The 18,622-nt window shown below is 34.4% G+C and overlaps 1 protein-coding gene across 1 annotated transcript in view; it reads left to right on the top strand.

The window, feature by feature from the left end:
• Window positions 1-18,622, top strand: part of UBR1 (ubiquitin protein ligase E3 component n-recognin 1) — a 55,840-nt gene that overhangs the window by 15,131 nt on the left and 22,087 nt on the right. Inside the window, exons 9-29 of the mRNA XM_009887972.1 lie at window positions 448-536; window positions 1,336-1,434; window positions 2,115-2,272; window positions 2,895-2,994; window positions 3,292-3,420; window positions 4,215-4,395; window positions 5,382-5,443; window positions 5,682-5,792; window positions 6,727-6,792; window positions 6,967-7,068; window positions 7,677-7,740; window positions 8,170-8,294; window positions 9,322-9,374; window positions 10,370-10,472; window positions 10,997-11,045; window positions 12,238-12,392; window positions 13,109-13,208; window positions 15,007-15,116; window positions 16,147-16,236; window positions 17,867-18,016; window positions 18,121-18,158. Of these exons, the coding sequence (XP_009886274.1) occupies window positions 448-536; window positions 1,336-1,434; window positions 2,115-2,272; window positions 2,895-2,994; window positions 3,292-3,420; window positions 4,215-4,395; window positions 5,382-5,443; window positions 5,682-5,792; window positions 6,727-6,792; window positions 6,967-7,068; window positions 7,677-7,740; window positions 8,170-8,294; window positions 9,322-9,374; window positions 10,370-10,472; window positions 10,997-11,045; window positions 12,238-12,392; window positions 13,109-13,208; window positions 15,007-15,116; window positions 16,147-16,236; window positions 17,867-18,016; window positions 18,121-18,158 (2,134 nt within the window). The remainder of the gene's footprint in view (window positions 1-447; window positions 537-1,335; window positions 1,435-2,114; window positions 2,273-2,894; window positions 2,995-3,291; window positions 3,421-4,214; window positions 4,396-5,381; window positions 5,444-5,681; window positions 5,793-6,726; window positions 6,793-6,966; window positions 7,069-7,676; window positions 7,741-8,169; window positions 8,295-9,321; window positions 9,375-10,369; window positions 10,473-10,996; window positions 11,046-12,237; window positions 12,393-13,108; window positions 13,209-15,006; window positions 15,117-16,146; window positions 16,237-17,866; window positions 18,017-18,120; window positions 18,159-18,622) is intronic.

Here is an 18,622-nt window from a genome sequence, read left to right as displayed (position 1 = left end):
ACTGAAAAGGCAAATTAATTTTTCATGTGTGTAATAAATGTGTAAAAGTAAATAAGTGCTATGCAGGTGTAGTTAACATTTCTTTATAGTTTTTATATTACGCTTTACGCTTTTTCAAACAACCTTTGTTTTTACATCTGAGATAATTGGTATTTTGAGTATGTATATGCCTCCTAAATTTTTCCTGCTTTATGGGTTCTAAAGAATCTTTTCTCAAGACGTAACGTGACTATGAGTGACTCTGCTTATCCTGTGTTTTAAATACATACCAATAAATGTTAAAAACAGAAAAAAACCCCACCACCTCACAACTTTCTTCATATACTTCGTAACCATTTCAAGGCTTTTAATGATTTTTAATTATAACTTAATAAGCTGTTCCTCTTTTCCACAAAAAGCTGCATCTTAGTACAATAAAGTGATGTGCATTGTATTGGCTTTTCACAGGGGCAAGGAAGGTTCTGCATGAACTTATCTTCAGTAGTTTTTTCATGGAAATGGAATACAAAAAGCTTTTTGCTGTGGAATTTGTGAAGGTAAATGGTTATTTGTTTTTTATGCTATGAATTTTTACTAGCTTTGTAAAATTAATCCCAAACCTGAAAATTGTTTCAATATAATGAATTTTCAAGAAGCAGAGCTTCAACAGCTAGCTTAGCCTGTATGGAGTGTATTAATTCCAACGTCACTGGTTTGTTCCTTATAATTATGTAGGTACACATGCTCATTTTGAATGCAGAATTGTTAGTATTCTGTGTATCTTTTGAAATGGCAGATGAACCGCAACTGGTCCTTCTTTTTAAAAATTAGAAACAATAGTTAAGAAATACACAAAACATAGGACCAAGAATGTTTTATTGTAGAGTGAGATTTTTAAATCCGGATAAAGGTGACTGACACTTATGGTTTTCTCTGGACTGAAACAAAGGAAACAAAGGCTTACATTACCCATTGTACACATCTTCTAGACAGCTGTTGAATAACTATCCATGCAGCTCACTGCAGGAGGAAGACTTGTTTTGTAATAAGTTAATGTCTTTATTGATCCTTTTTTCAGGCATTTGATTTCTTTTCTTGGGAGAGATTGGTTGTAGGAGGAAAAAAATTTTGGTTTTGATCTGGCAGAACAATTAAACTAGTGCTTGTCTTCAGTATTAAGGCAGTGGGGACATAATCGCTTTGGTGCATTGAGGACATTGTTCTGTTCATGTTGTTTGAACTCCTATTAGAAGGGAAGAAGGACATTGAGCTGTAATTCTTGCAAATAAAAAAGTAAACATTTTTAGTTAACACTTGTTTTATTTATTTAGTTTCCCCAATATTCTTTTTTCCTAGTATTACAAGGCGTTGCAAAAAGAATACATCAGCGATGATCACGACAGAGTTCTCTCTGTGACAGCACTTTCAGTTCAGATGTTCACTGTACCCACTCTGGTATGTACAGCCTGTCTCCACTAGAAATGTAGAATAAATTTGAGAATTGCTAGCAGTACCACCTTTGCAGACTGCTGTACTTGGCAGAGTCTTTTAGACATTGCTGAGTTGAAAATGTACGATTTTGAGATTTGTTAAGGCCAATATGAAAGCAGAAGCTTGTGTTCATGTGAAAATTGATTACAGAAGACAGAGGGAATGCAAATAAGTTTTAGGCAGCATCGTTCTCTGCATTAACTTTCTGTGTTCATTTACTGTTCAAACTTACATTCTTGTGTAACTTTGAAAACTTGGGAGGAGGGGGCAAAAAATGCATAAATGTTTTTTTTGTGGGGGTGAAATATGTTAAATCCTGGGGGTGCGGGGGGAAGTATGCCTGTAGGTTTTAGAGGTTATATGTTTCTTGTCTGAAATACTAAGGTAAAAGTCCTTTTCTATGTGATCTTTCTGGAAAAAGTAGCATGTCTGTTACATTGAAGCTGTCAGACTGAACAAACATGCTAAGTTGGTAGAAATTATTTTCATACATAATCAATACTATAGGAGTTTTTTGTAACTTGGTCTCTTTACAAATGCTTAAAATAATTTCTAATAAAAAAGACTGGATTCAAAGGAAAATTTATTTTGCCAGTTCTCTTCAACAAAAATCAGGAGAAAAATTTTTAATTTTCTTCTTGCAGGCCCGACATCTCATTGAAGAGCAAAATGTAATCACCACTATTACGGAGACACTCCTAGAAGTGCTTCCAGAGTACCTAGACAAAAATGACAAGTTCAATTTCCAAGGTTACAGTCAGGACAAACTAAACCGGGTATATGCAGTAATATATGACCTCAAGTAAGTGTAAAGCTGAGATGCTTGAGCAATTATTAAAAAATTGGCAGTAGGATGAGGTGTTTCAATTCAGAAATTTTATGATAAAACTGGTTTAAAAACAAACCCAAACGCCTCAAAACCACACATGAAACTCTAATGTTTTGGTTTTCAGTGGAAACTTAAAATTTTCAAATACCAAAATTATATTCTATAAAGACAATTTTTGATGATTTCCACTGATACCATGCCATATAACAATTACATTAATAAACAAAATATATCTACTGTAAGACAGTATGGGAAATTTGGCTTCTATTCATTATCATTCTGGGATAGCTGTATAATCCTCATCTGCATAGGATTTTCCACTCTTACAGGTCCCAGATTACTCTAATAAACTGAGTAATGCAAAAGCAAACCACCCCAAATACCTTTGAATTAAAAAAAATCTGTTAATTTCAAACAACGGAGTTGCACCAAGCAACTCTAGTGTTTGGTGAAAATTTTAAGAGGAGTTTGAGATGGAGAGGGTGATGTAATGTGATGATGCAGTTGATTATTTTAATGCAAAGAATACTTTAAATACAAGCATAAGCAGAAGGGGAGTTTGAGCAAAAGATGATAATGTTTTCTTTGGGGATAGGTATGTCTTAGTCAGCAAGCCTACACTGTGGACAGACCGTCTGAGGGAGCGGTTTTTAGAAGGATTTGTTTCTTTCCTAAGGATTCTAACTTGCATGCAGGTACAACACATTTAAATAATTTTTCTAATATGCTGTTATAAAGATATTACAGCACTTTCGTTTGCTCGTCTTTTTGTCCGTAGCAATATTGTGGATATAAACATGTAATTAAGATGGTAAATTCTTCAATCCCTGTCTTGGTGGGTGAAAAAGTAATGTTTACTTCATAGAAGTAATATTCATCAATTTTAGCTACATGTAGCTGAACAACCTGTATTTTACCATATGGGATTTTATGTTGTTTTAAGCCAGTGATCACTGATTTAGCTTGAGTACATTGTGGCATCTCCGTTTCAGGGAATGGAGGAGATAAAAAGACAGATTGGTCAGCACATAGAGGTGGACCCTGACTGGGAGGCAGCTATTGCTATACAGATGCAGCTCAAGAACATTCTTTTGATGTTCCAGGAGTGGTGTGCCTGTGACGTAAGTTGTCAGTTGTCTGGGATTCTTACATGAGTGCCTTTTGTGGATATTCCTGAGTGCTTTTTAAAAAAGCTCAGTATTGTTCAGTACAGATCTCCACGAAAAATAAGGCAGAAAGAATTAATCTGTGGCGTGACAAAGAGAGAAGGGAACTCAGAAGACTATAATCTTCTAGCTGACAAAGCTGTGCAGGGTGTCAGGCAAATCATAAAGAGAAAATACTTCTCCTAATTCAGGAGTTTGAGAATTAGGTTCATGGTATCGCTGTCAAGTTTTAAGGTTTTGAAGCACATGGTGTTCATTGTTAATTGCAAAAGTGGACTGCAGAAACTTTGTGCTAATTAGGTAATTGCACTGCAAGTATCCTTAATCAATGCTGGAGCTCATCCTGTGCTAGGGGAAGGGAGGAAATTATAAAAATTGTTAACTTAAAGGTATTTTAAAGTGGGTTTCTTTTCAGACAGGAAGAACTACAGCAGTTCAGGAGCTTCTTGATCCAGTCTATGCAGACTTCTGCATACCTTTATGCAAACTATGCAAAATATTGAAATGTTGTAGCTTAAGTAAGCACATAGATTTTGGAGCAGCTTTTTTGAACAGAAGCATAGTCTCAGTTAGCTTTAGTTGGATGCTCTACTGCTCCAGTTTAGTACTTCTTAGTATTAAGAAACAGCTTAGTAATTATATTGTGGATTTTTAGTAACTGTTTATGCTGTCAGAGAAAACAAGTGAGGAATTTCAGCGTATATATATGACTTTTAAATATAACACTATGCATTTATTTTAAATTCTAGGAAGAGCTGTTGCTCAAGGCCTACAGAGAATGTCATAAAGCTGTGATGAGGTGCAGCACAAATGGCCGCTCACGGGAAAAGACAGTGTTTCACTTGTGTGGCCATACTCTAGAGAGCAGACCTTACAGAGTGTCTGCAGATCCTGTCAGCATACATTTACCGCTGTCTAGGACTCTTGCTGGTAGGTGGTGTGTTTTGTTTTGATCGCTCTTTGAATTGCATTTATCATCTGTCTCTATTTCTTTATTCTAGAAAGCATTTAGATGAAGTGCTTCACAGATCAGCCGCACTCTGACTTTCTGACATTCTCATGATCAGGCAACCATGTTCCTCAGATATCCCACTAAGGAAAATGTTGTGTGGTTTTTTTTTTTTTTTTTCCTCAAAAAAACCCAAAAAACATTTGCCAGGGAGGTTGGAGAATTTTTTTTTTTAAACAAGAGAGAGATAAAGTCAGGCAAGAAGGAAAAGTTTCATGTTTTAATGAGAACTTCAGTTTTCTGTGGACTATTTGAATTTATGTGGATCTGTTTCTATTTCTGCCTGTTTTGCCTAAATGAATGTTCATTATTACTGTATCTTGAATTTATTTTCCAGCCACATGTATCTTAGGACTGTTAAAATGCTCCTCCTAAAAGGCATATGTTTGCAGCATGCCAGGACAGATTTCCAGTCAGAATACAAAGGACCACAGCAGTGGGTGATCGCCACTTTCTCTAGAATAGAAATGAAATCATATGCTATTATTAAGCTGTAGATTCTTTATCACAAGATACCATCTGTTAAGCCTTGAAGTCTTGAAATTCAGTTGTTACTGACATATGATTTAAATGTGAAATTAAAATTTTGTTAATACTATTTAGCATCTCAAATGGTTTTAATGAAATCATTAAATGAATAGATTTATTCAAAAAATAATGGATTATAAGACTGGTAAGAACAGTTGTGATAATGTAATTGATCTTCTATCTAAAAAACAAAACCAAACAAGCAAACCAAGCAAACAAAAACTCCAAACAGAAGTACCAAGTCTTTCCTAAATAAACTTTGACTTTTTTTCTGTAATTCTCTGAGTTGTAGATGATTTAGCTAACATTTGGAATGGGTTGGAGGAGAAACTTTACTGATTTTGATTTATTGTCTAATGTTTTCTTATTGGTTTTGTAGGTCTTCATGTACGATTAAGCAAGACTGGTACCATCTCAAGATTGCACGAGTTTGTTTCTCCTGTAAGATTCTTTGTCTCTTTTTTTTTATTATTTTTTTTATTCCCCTCAAACACTTACTGTGATTTTTACTCTGGGAAGGAAAAAGCCTAAAATTATATCCTCTAACTTTCATGACACACAAGTTATTTTGCAATTGTCAACATGTCTTTGTTTATTAGGACTTACACTTTTAAAATCACTGACAGACTTGTTCTTGCTTGATTTTTTTTCTTTTTTTTTTTTCTTTTTTGAATTCTAGGAAGAATTTCAAGTGGAGCTGCTAGTAGAATATCCTTTGCGATGTCTTGTCTTGGTTGCTCAGGTTGCTGCAGAGATGTGGAGAAGGAATGGGCTGTCCCTGATAAGCCAGGTACTCACTAAAATATTCAGTAGTGAGTTGGTCCTAATGATGTATGCAAGTGTTTCTCAGTAATGCTCCCAGTGGTGCTTTCATCCAGTGCAGAAAGAGGTCATGGGGGCTAGTCCTACACTAAATAGAAAGGCTTCTGGGTGGGAATTTAGATGACTTGATTCCATTTCTAGCTTCATCAATGTCTTGCCTCCGCATGGTAGGCAAATATTTTCATCTCTCTTATAACTGTTTCTGACTCTGTGAAATGGTACTGATGTTATAGATGTCTACGGTAAACTGCTTTCAGATCTGATAAAGAAATTGCTGCATAAGTACTATTAGTACTGTTGCTTCTAACATAAAATGTTAGAAGAATCTCTTGATGTATGGTAATCATTATATGCAAAAATTGAACTATTTTAATAATCTCATACTAAAGTTTTGAGTGCCATATAATTGGATGTAACAAACATTTTGTAATACTTGTGGGCTTTTTTTGTTGCAAGAGTAAAGATAGAAGTAAGAGCCTACCCTTAAGTAATTGTGTTTTGCCTGCTTTGGCTTCACCTTTTTTTTTTTTCCCTTTGGCAGAAATTTTCTGTGTTTACCTTTCACAGGACCCTTTGAAAGTAAATATTGGTAGTGCCCTGTAGAATTGTGTCTTTGAGAGCTGGGGTAGGAGAAGGAGGATGTTTTGACTTTAATCAGTAGCAGCGATTAGAATTATGTTGTCTTGGAAGGGGGTATGAAGAAGTATGGCATAGACTTTCTCTGGATAGGTGAAAAATAATTTTTCATTTCCACATTTGTTTTCAAAGAAACACAGGACTTTTCCTTACTCAATAAAGGTGCCATACAGTTTAAAAAAGCCTTAGACATTAACTGGTGCACATTTGATAGTGCATTACTTTACATTACTTCTCTACTTAAATTTTGTTTTCGTATTTCTCAGGTATTCTATTATCAAGATGTTAAATGCAGAGAAGAGATGTATGATAAAGACATCATCATGCTCCAGGTATAATGTTCTGAGTCATTGCTTGCTTGACTCATAAAATTTTGATGGAATTTCTTTTAATTTTAATTAATTGTATGATTTTAAAAAAATTTTCTTGGTAAAACAGTATTTTTCACAATTAATGAAGAACTGTAATAGTAACTGATATTCATATTCGTTTGGATTTTTTGATAGATAGGTGCATCTCTTATGGATCCAAACCAGTTCCTCCTGCTGATACTGCAGAGATATGAGCTTGCTGATGCTTTCAAAAAGATTAAGCCCACCAAAGATCAGGTAAGTATTTTTGCTGGTTAATTTGTTTGCTTTGAGTTTATGGAACATTAAAAAGAAAAACTAGCTATTGTTGATAACTGTATTTAAAAATACAGTTATGACCACACTAAAAGTCAGTCAACACAGGACCTAGTGGTTAGATAAATGATTTTGTATTCGGAATTTGTAGAGGCTTACTCAAAATTAGCAAACAGATTTTGCCCTCTTTGACCTTTATTTCATAGGGCATCTGCAAAAGTCCACATAAATGACTTCTCTGTAAAATTTCTGTGTCTCTTAAGCCATTTTACGTGTTCTTATTTTGGCTGGAAGTTTCTTGGATTGTCATGCTACTTCTTGTGGCTTGAACTTTCATATAAGCCTTCATTTGGGATACATTTTTAGCTGTTGTTTCTTTTCCTGTATGTGAATCTTGCACTTCAATTGCAGAATAGTATCTCCTCTACAGGCACAGGTATTTTTTACAGCTTGTTAGAATGGAGGTTTCTTCCAGTACAGTGCTTCAGCAAAGTAGTGCATCTGAAAGCTGAGCTCTCTGTCATTTGGCAGATTTTCCTGCATGTTTGTTTTTGGTATTATTTTTAAACTGGTTTCTCCAATTCTTGTAGGATTTGATCAAACAATGTAACGTGTTAATAGAAGAGATGCTACAGATTCTCATCTATGTTGTGGGTGAGTTTCATTTCTCTCTACTGTTGTCGTAATGGATTATTACAGTTTGACAGAACAGGTTTGATGACTTTCTTTAACATAATTGGTATGGAAAGGATACTGGAGAATGCCTGTTTTTAAATAGATTGTTCAGTAACACAAGTATTTGTCGACGGGAAGCAATAGGGGTTGCATAGTGAAAAAAGCTGTTAATTAACTTCATAATTGACTATTAGAGTAGAATATGAAGAGAAACACCACCTCAGGGCATTTTGTTAGTAAGCCAGGCTAAAAAAAAGGTTTTCCTCTCAGACACTTGGGATAGGCTTCTGCTGAATGCAAACTTATACTATGAAATATCCCAGCAATAGCATTACCTCTGTGTAATACTCAGAATTGCTTTCGAACTGTCATATTTGCTGCTCTTCTCCTTTTGATTCACTCTGGTAGGGGAAAGATATGTGCCTGGAGTGAGTAATGTGACAAAAGAAGATGTTATCATGAGAGAAATCATCCATCTGTTATGTATTGAACCAATGGCTCACAGTGCAATTACCAAGTCCTTGCCTGAAAATGTGAGTCCTGGTGTATTTACTTTTTTCCTTAATTTATTTTTTCGTGGTTTATGTCTTTTTTTTCTTCTTACATATCTTTATATGGAAGCATTTTATTTCTAATATGAAGCTCAAATGTTGGTTTCAGAATTAGAAAATAGCATGATAAAGGGTCTTGCGCACCCTACTGATGTAAAGGTGTATGTCATGGATTCAAGTACGGCCTAATCTGAAAAGGCTTGTATGGGGCTTGTGCTTTTTGATGAAGAGGTGGAATTTTTTTAGAATGTTCTCCTAGATTCAAAAAGAAAAGCTTTAAAATTATTTTCTCTTTTGGCCCTGTAGGACCATGCAGCTGGATTCCATTCTGCCCTGTGTGCCATCAATAAATTTGATCCTATAATTTTGATCACTTAAACTTGTGCAGGTCCTCTGAAAGACAAGTATTATACAGGTCTATTCGAAAGCACAGATTTCCCTGCCATTCTATTCCAACTGTTGAAATTTCAGGCAAAGGAGAAGGGTGTGGATTAGATTTTATAGCCTGTGCAAGTTTTCAGGTCAGGGCTGGCAACTGATGCAAAAACTTCAGTTTTATTGTAACTTAAATAGCCTGAAATATCATCAGAAATCAATAATGAGTGATCCACATTCATTGTTCTGAGAAACTAAAACTTGTTTTTCCCTTCACTGAGTTTGGGTAAGGCACTGCTCTGTTTCTGGAGATCAGCTCTGTTATAAATAAAATGTTACATGATTAAATGAAAGTATTATGTCTTTGGTACTTCCTTGTAACTTGTCAGTTATGAATATCTGATTTCTGAATAACAGTGGCTAAAATATATTAATTTATGAATTGGGGAATTGATCTAAATTTGTGTGTCTATTTTTTTTATACCTAGCATAATATTGAAGATATTTGAAACATTATATATTTATCCCAGACTGTTGGTTTTTTTTTTTTGTTTTTTGTTTTGGTTTTTTTGTTTTGTGTTTGTTTGTTTGTTTGTTTTGGTGGGTTTTTTTTTGTTTTTTTGTTTTTTACCAGGAGAACAATGAAACTGGCTTGGAGAATGTAATTGATAAAGTGGCTACATTTAAGTAAGTTCTTAATATTGTTTTGTAAGTAGTTTGAACATGAAATAAGATCTCTTGGATTATGTGGTTAAACAAGCTGCACTACACAGTCTCTGGTCAGCTAATGTTTTTGCTGTCTTGAAATATATATGCTTTCAAATATGCATAGGAAAGAAAAGTATGGAGTATCTGAAGCTGCTGCTTCTCTCCTTTTGCCCCTTTATTTCTTCAAATTCAGTTTTGGGTGTTTAGTAATCTCAACTCTTAGTGGGAAAATCTTCAAAAGTTCATTTTATTTCAAAGATGGTTGGGAATCTTAACAACTCATTGTGCCTTGGACAATTGCCACCTAATCATTAGATGTTATTTAGTTGCTAACTTGCTGTAACTCTCATATGGGAATTAATTTAAAAAAATAATATATGCAAATATAGAACAAACAGTTGTAGCAATTGAGGAAAAACTAGGTCAAATGTCTGCTTTTTGTCACAAAAATGTCTTATAACTTTAATTATTTTAGTTTACCTTATTTTAAATTTCATGTGGCTGGCTTATTTATGTGTAATCAAGGGCAACTATAGGTGTATCTAGGAATTTTGCTTTGGGAATTATGTGGAAGGTTCAAAAAATCTCACTGAGTGGAAAGTAGCCCTTTGTATTACTTGTTTTGTACCTTGGTTAAAGAAAGTAATAAATTTTATACATTAACATCCAATGTCTGATTCTAAGCCATAAAGTTAAAAAGAATTTACCTGTCAGAGGCTATATGGTGTACTGTAGATGGTATAGACTACAAATATTTTGCTGCTGCGTACGATTTACAGTAGTAAACAGTCTTGAAAATTAAAGACTGATAACTGTACTCATTCTATGCTCTTAAGTTAATGTGGCAGCCATCACTATTCCACTGTCTATTGGCTATTCCTTAGAAAATAAATTGTGTTGCTGGTTTGTTTACTTTCAAAGATGTCCTGAACATACATTATTAATCTGCATGTCATGAAATATTTCTCTGTAAGGAAACCGGGTGTGTCTGGCCATGGAGTTTATGAACTGAAAGATGAATGCTTGAAGGAGTTCAATATGTTCTTTTATCACTATACCAAGACCCAACACAGCAAGGTAAGCAGTGTAAGATTCACTCTCAAAGGTTAAAAAATAGTACATAATTATCAATGTCTAAAGAATTTTGCTGAATCAAAGGAATTAATGGAATCTAAAGAAACTGATTCAGTAAAAAGTATATGCAGCTAACTTCAAAACTAAATTTCTAATGAAGTTAAGTTTGTTAATACAAATTGATGTGACATGGTTTGAATTAGTAATTTCCCTATGATGACATCTGTATTAACTCCCGTTAACTGTTTATGCTAAGAACAAAATATTATAAGAATTATCTTTGAACTGGAAAACTCCAAACTTTGCTGTTATAACTCTTACTGAGGAAACAAGTATGTCCAATTACCTATCTCTACTACAAATTGAAGTGCAAAATCCAATATTGTTAAACAGATTTCAGACAAGATTCTAGTTACATGACCAAGTATTGACTATGTATCTTGCCGCATTTCTAGTTTAGGGTTTCTTATTTTTTCATTGCATGCTTCTGTAGAGATGCTGATGTAACAGCACTACTTTTTCTATAGGCTGAACATACACAAAAGAAAAGAAGAAAACAAGAAAACAGAGATGAAGGTAAAAATTTGAAACTGATGACTCAGCAAATGTGATAACTCAGCAGTGTATGTAGTTGTGCTTATAAAATGAGCTCTGGGAGATGTCTTGTGATTTAATCATGGATAGTTGAGTTCATATTTAATCTGTTGTGATTTGTAGTAATTGTAATTAATTAGAACCTAACATTTCTTTTCTATTTTCCCGTATTTATACAGTTGAGACATCTTCAATAGTACAGTCTTTTTTTTTTTTTTTTTATTTTTTTATTTCCCCTGTTCACTTTGGCAACTTAAAATGTTAGCAGGGATGTTTATTTTGTAGAACTTGTTAAAAATACAAATATTTAGATGTAATTGTCAGAAACTCACATTCATGTAACCAGACAATACAGTTCCAAAATACAAAGATAACTGTTTATGTTGATGTGTATTCTGCTGAGGCTACCCATTTTGTTGCAAATACTCCATACGTATGCTTTTATGTGGCTACGTTGTCTTTGTCAGTAACTTTTATTATAATTCGTTCAGTCTAAATTGCCAAAAGATTGAGTTTCAGAGACACTGCATTCAGAGAAGTTTTCTGAAAATAGGCACCCAGTTACCAAAAGAAGACTTAAGTCAGTGCTTCCAGGTAGGGAATTTTTTTGGTATTAACTGAGCTGCTGTCAGTAGATGCCAAGATTCCAGAGGGCTTCTGGGTGAGACACCACATCACACAGTTTCAATATTAGCTCAGAAAGCATACATAGCTAGTAATCATCAGAATGCCCCAGCAGGAGGAAAAATTTAGAGCTCTGGCCATATTAGGCGTGGGACACTAATATAAGACGCTGCACTCTGGAAGATCCACCGCTCGCTCTTGTTTAACTACACAAAAACTTTATATCTGATGGAAAATGCAATCACTATATGTTTGTTAGTGATACATGAATGGTCATGCAGTGCAAAGTATTTACAGATACAACTAAGTACTTGTGATTGACTGTTTAGTTTAGTTTGCATCTATTGTATGTAAGAACTTACTGAAAGTACTTAGTTTTGCTAAAGATAAAAGCTGGCTTAGGTGCACAATTGTGTTTGACTGTGTCTTTATTAATTTAAAGGTCCAGTTGTTCTTCCCTTGGAATTAGTATGTTTGTGCTCTCTACTTTTTGCCTGCACTCTTTGAGATGCCAGTTTGTTAATATATCTGCACATCGATGTTTTTTTAGCGATGCCACCACCTCCTCCTCCAGACTTCAGTCCTGCATTCAGCAACGTGGTGAGGATTCTGAACTGTGACGTTATGATGCACATACTGCGGACCATTCTTCAGAGAGCAGTAGAACTGGAAACCCATTTGTGGACTGAAGCTATGATCCAAATGGTATGGTTAGCTTTGGTTTTCTTCTTATGGTCATTCTTATGTTGACCATGTTAACTACTTACGATAAGATCAAAATGTGTAAAGGTAAACTTTAATTCTGAATGGTAAGATCTCACTTTTTGTCCCCAAACCTGTTTTTATAAATCTTATCGACAAACAAAATAATTCTAATTATTTATCTCCACTGTAAAATAGTAGAAATGTGAAACCTCAGTCATGAAATAATATAATTTTGTAAGTATTTAAACATTTCATTTTACCACAGTGACTTTATGCTTTAAAGAAGGGAATTACTGACATTGTTGAAGTATTTTTTAAAAAAATATTTATAGGATTAGGACCTGAATTTAAAGACTGGTTCAATTAATCAGTTTTATTAATTAGAGTGCATAGGTTATTTAATTGCCTTGCGTTACCTGCTAATCTTTGGATTATGCAATGAACCAAATATTCATAGATATGTATCACCAAAATGACAAGATTCATTATGTTACTAATGTAAAGTGTGTGCAAGTTTATTAATTTTAGTGCAAGTAATTTGCAGGAAAATGATTTTGTTCCACTTGCTATGATCTTTGCACTTTTTCTTGTTTCTGTGTTTTACCATGGGTATAATCAGCATATAGTACAGAACTATCTTAAACATCCTTATTTTATATGCCAGTTTTCCAGACCTCTAACAGTGAATGAGATTTACTATTTTTCTCTTTTTGTAGGTGCTTCATCTCCTTTCTTTAGGGTTACTAGAAGAGAAGCAACAGTTACAGAAGTCTCCTGAAGAAGAAGTAACCTTTGATTTTTATCACAAAGCAACACGTATGTTTCATTTTCTTTAAAAGGGCAGAGTAAATTAGGCTAACGTGATTTTGTTAAGGACAAAAATAAAATAGAAGAAACTATTCAGTTAATTTAGTGCAATGGGATTTACTTTTTCTATAGAATTAAAACCTGCTGAAGTTGGTTTGTGTTTTTTTTCCCGCTTTCTCCTCCTCCTCCTCCTCCTCTTTCTCCTCCTCCTCCTCTTTTTTTTTTTTTCTCCCCTTTTTTTTTTTTTTATTTAAATAACCAAGAAACCAGGTTTGGACGAGGTTCCTTTGTTCCCAATTGCCAGGTATTTTGAAGAGCAGTTGTGCTTCTCTTCCTGGGAAAGAAATGGAAAAGTAATACTAGTGTTAGATAACTGAAAATGATTCTTCCTTCGCAAGAACATTAGTGACATGGAAATGTCTTGAAAAATGACAGTGGATTTAAGTGAATGGTCTCCATCTTTTGTACTACTGAGCTGTACAATTATTGGTTTACCTGCAAGCTAAAGTCTTTTACTATGGTAGTGATAATAGAAGCAAAATTTAGGGGCTGTGAAATGTGCTTTTTTTTTTTTCTTGATTTTTCCAAATCCCTACAGAGTACTTCCTAATCTTACATTCAAGACTAGTGAGTTGGAATCTAAATTTTCTAAATAATCTTCCATCTTATCTAGAGTTTCTGTTTCACTGTGTAAGAATGAATTAAAAAAAAATCCATTATCAAGCTAAATGTAATTGTCACTTGAGAGATAAAACGGAGATAAGAATTATGAATTAAAATCATAGAATCGTTTAGTTTGGAAAAGACCTTTAAGATTGAGTCCAACTGTTAACTCACTGCCAAGTCGAGCACTAAACCATGTCCTGAAGCACCACATCTACACATCTTTTAAATATCTCCTACATAAATAAATACATAAAGATGCTGAGCTGCCTTTATTTAGCTTTTCAAAAAGTTTGTGTAAAGAGGTGTCACTGAGTTTGAAAAACACTTCAATTTCACATTTTTTAAATTTTTTTGTGTTGTTGAGCAAGAAGTATTATCATCACACTGAACATATTTCTGTTTAATAAGCTTTACGTCAACTATAGGAATACACTAAAAGTAATTACGATTGAAACATTAAAGAATTTTTTTGCCTACTTTAGTTTTGTATAACCAGAAAAAACAAAGCCCTATTTATACATAAGGGATGCAGAAATAATAGGTATTTTTCTAAGAAAACTCTTACTGAGAATTGATTTAAAAAGAAACAAAAAAATTTTTATAATGTATCTCTCACTTCTAGAAATGTGCAAATTAATTTCAAATGGAAAGTGCTGCAAAAGAAATACGATTGAAGAGCATGGTCTCAATCGTAAAGCATGCTAGTGTTAGACAATGGCCTAAAATATTATGAACTGTTACCACGGTGTAAGATAGCAAATAATTACTGTAATTATAATAGGTTTTTATGATAGAAACAAATTTTGCACACTGAGCTGTCAGCAAACTTACGTAATCTACTAATCTACTTTACTGCTTCTCCTTAAAGTGAAAGGCAATTCTGGTTTTGTCTGTCCTTCTGCTCTTGGCAGTAGCAACCTACTGATCTACAAGGGGAAAAGATTATGCTACGTTTAACTGGAATAAACAGATGAAATTAAAACAGAAATGCAGCTACACAGGTTATGTTCATGTGTTTTATATAACTAGCAATATTTTAAGGCATGTCCATGGTTGTAAATACATGAAAATGTTGAGTGGGTTTGTTTTTTTTTTTTAACCTGAAGGCCCATGCTCTTCTATTTTTCTGTCCTTTGTAAAGGAATGGGGAGCTCGGCCTTGAATGCTGTGAATGTGTTAATGCTTCTGGAAAAATTAAAGAGAGTTCCTCAGTTGGAGGCACAGAAGGACACAGTCAATTGGATACTGCAGGTAAACAAGGGAGAGATAAGTATGATCTGACTTTAGTAATTTAGAAAGTGTTTATGAATGATGTTATGATTCCCACAGTGTAAACTGTGTGTACACGGTTTTTAACCTTCTCAAGAAATCATTGGAGCTGTAACCTGTTGGGATGTTTTTTCCTCCCAGACAAGATGAGGTTTCTTGAATCCAACTCCCTGCCCTTACCCAGTAAGAGATGGGAAAAACTTCTAGACCTGTAACACCTCCTCTAATGTAGGAGGCTGCCGCTTCTGCTTAGCAGGAGTGCTACTGTCCTGTTCCATTTTGGGCTTCTTGTTTTAGGTGGCAAACACAGAAGACATTGCTCTGAGAAAAGAGGGTAAGAATCCATAGTAGGGTTCCAAAACTATCCTCAGCTACTAAAATTGGACTATGCTGGTACATTAGAGAGGCAGGTTTGAAAGATTTTATTGAGAAGTTATACTTCTAAAATTCTAAGGACAAAAGTAAAAATGTACTTTAAAATGTATATTTAACTTTTTAATGATACATACAGTAAATGTAGAATATCAAATATTATCAAAACTTCAAGATGCTTATTAAAGTAAAGATAGCTGGAGGAAGTAGTAAATAAAAATTGAGGGCTCAGTTTTAACTAGCTGGGCATATGCTGGAAAGCTTTCTGTTCCAGATGTATAGGTTTTTACGTTATTTTAGTGACTATTGCCATGGGATGATCCAAATCTCACCTACTTGAAATAAGCTAGCAGTCTCTCTCCGTTCTTCTGATGTACAGATGCTTTAGGTGCTTAGCAGTATTAGTGCTAGAAGACTGGGCAGTGCTCATCAGATTTAGAGTACAGACACAGCAGCGTTACAGGAGTGCACACATGGTCTCAGTTAAATGTTTTTGTTATTTAGGAGTGTGGCAATTGGTTTCATCCATTTGGAAATCTGAAAATAACATGAAACTAAGTATCAAGAGCTTTAATTCTGTCTGTATTGTAATAAGAACCAAGTTGCATTCGATTTTTAACATCTAAGTGTCTATTCCTAGATGTTTGACACAGTGAAAAGATTGAGAGAAAAATCTAGTTTGACAACAGTACCAGCTACATCAGGCTCAGAAGCTACAAAAGGTGATGAGGTAATACTAATGTTCAGTGGAAGCCTTGTATTTAATGTTTTGAATGGCTGTTTTCAAGAAGGTTACCTAAAATGATAGTTTTTTAAATATTAATTTCTTATATGTTGCCTACAGGATTTAGTTTCCAAGTTTAATATTTTTAATATTTGAGTATTTTTAATAAATGAAACTTATGCTAAGCATGTTTCATGGAATTATCAGCAGCTAATTTGGTTTTGGTTGTACTTCCAAGTCAAGTGAAACAACTGAAGAAGTAATTTGTGTTCATTTCTCCATTTCTTATCTTTATGATTTGTTCAGCTTTTCTATTATGTTGCCATTGTGCAATAATTAGAAATATAAATCCACTTAAAATGATGTCTTATAATTTATGTGACCTACCAAGAGGTTAATCTGCTTTGCTTGATTGTATAAAGGTATCGGGTTTAAGTGATTATTCTGTCTGTATCAGTCTATACGCTTCCCTCAAAATAACTTTTGAATCCAGTGGTCAAATGACACTGTGAAATGGAGATTTCAAAGATTACTGGAGTCCAATAAGTGTTTGTTTTGTTAGGGTTTTCTTTTGTTTGTTTTTGCTTCATTTTTTAAATTGGCAGTTGAATAGAAAAGAAGAATCCAATTACCCTCGGATAGTGTGCAAAGACAGTCCAGTTTGCTCTTACACATTCTGTTTGGCAACAGCTTGCTGCCAGACAGTCTCTTGGCTAGTCATTGCATGCATAGTTCTAAACTTATCACAGCATATGCTGTCTTTCTTTTTTGAGAAAGATGTCATATGATATCTGGTAAGGTAAGGGAACAAAATACAAGAGTCAGTAAGAAATGAGGCTCTTACAGTTCCACTGCTTGTGGAGCAATTTGTTGTTGTTTCATTTCCTCAAAAAGTAATGGTATCGTGAATGGAAGCAATGTGTATAATGTTGAATTTGTGCCTTAAGTAATTGAGTAAGAGGAATTAGGTTCTATATGTTTTAATTAATTCTACCTGTGTTTTTTGAATTCTACATTTCCAAAGCATATAAATACTTTGTTCATAGCTTTTGAAAACGTAATAGATGAGGAAATGCTGGAAGAATAATAGTTTTCCAGTCTATAGTAAAGAAGAATGGGGGAGAATACAACCCTCAGATGCATAAAATGCTGCCAATGTAGGAACAGTCTGTTTGCCGTGTTGTCCATAGATAGTTCAAGACAAAATTTCCTTAAATTCCTTTAAGGGAGATACAGAATACTCAGTAGGGGTTTTGCTTATGGGGGGAATAACAAAACTCTGGAGGAGGCTTGTGATGTTCACCTCACTAAAGTTTCTTAAGAACAGACAAGCACAAATGGATCAGGTGATATTGATTCTGTCTTTCGGCAAGGGATTGTCCTAGTGACCTTTTGTGGACCCCTCAAAATCTCTTCGTTCTGACTAGGTTAATGCACTAGATTCATTATTTCTAACTAGGTTAATTTAATATTTTAGTTTTACATTTTTCAGATATCAGTTAAGGTTTTTTTTAAAGTGTTGTCAGTTAAGGAATTTGATGTCAGTGGTTAGAATGCATACAGTTGGGGAAAAATTTCTTCTCATTTCTTGATGTTCTCTGTTGCCTGTGATTTCTTTATTCGATTTAATTGTAAGACACAGAGCACTCAGGATAAAGAGAAAGCTGAACGGAAGAGAAAAGCAGAAGCAGCTAGGTTGCACCGTCAGAAAATAATGGCCCAGATGTCTGCACTGCAGAGGAATTTCATAGAAACCCATAAGCTCCTGTACGAAAACACACTGGAGGCACAGGGGAAAGAAGATGCTGTCAGAAGATAATGGCCCAGATGTCTGCACTGCAGAGGAATTTCATAGAAACCCATAAGCTCCTGTACGAAAACACACTGGAGGCACAGGGGAAAGAAGATGCTATTATGGAGGAAGAAAGGTAAGAAAAAACAGACATCCGGAGTTGTAGTGGGAAGCGTTCATTACCTGCTACGTAAGTTCAGTACACTACATAAAAATTTCGAGAGTACGTTCAGTGGACAGATTGTGTTATCCCAGTCAGCAAACTTGTGTCTCTACTTAGTTTTAAGTCATCTTCTGTTACAGAATTATACATAAACTAGCATGTGTATGCTAATGTAAGAACAGTGGACTCGCTGTGTATAACAGTGTAACATAAACTATAAGAAAATTCGTTATTTCTTCAAGTGGTGGATAGTTATATTGCTTAGCATCTGAAAAAATGTCATTAGAGTTGACAACAGTGTAATTTTGGAGGTGACTGTCTACCTTATATGAAAATTTAAGTATTTAATTTGGAAAGAATCTGAAAGCCAGTATGCATTAAAGTTAAGTTGTGATGAAGAAGATATGCTTCTTGTAGCTCAAGTTGCTGATATTTCT

Source organism: Charadrius vociferus, unplaced genomic scaffold, assembly GCF_000708025.1.
Source record: "Charadrius vociferus isolate BGI_N301 unplaced genomic scaffold, ASM70802v2 scaffold337, whole genome shotgun sequence".
Taxonomy (NCBI): domain Eukaryota; kingdom Metazoa; phylum Chordata; class Aves; order Charadriiformes; family Charadriidae; genus Charadrius; species Charadrius vociferus.
The sequence above is the reverse complement of the archived record's forward strand: the minus strand, read 5'-3'. Positions and strand labels throughout refer to the sequence as shown.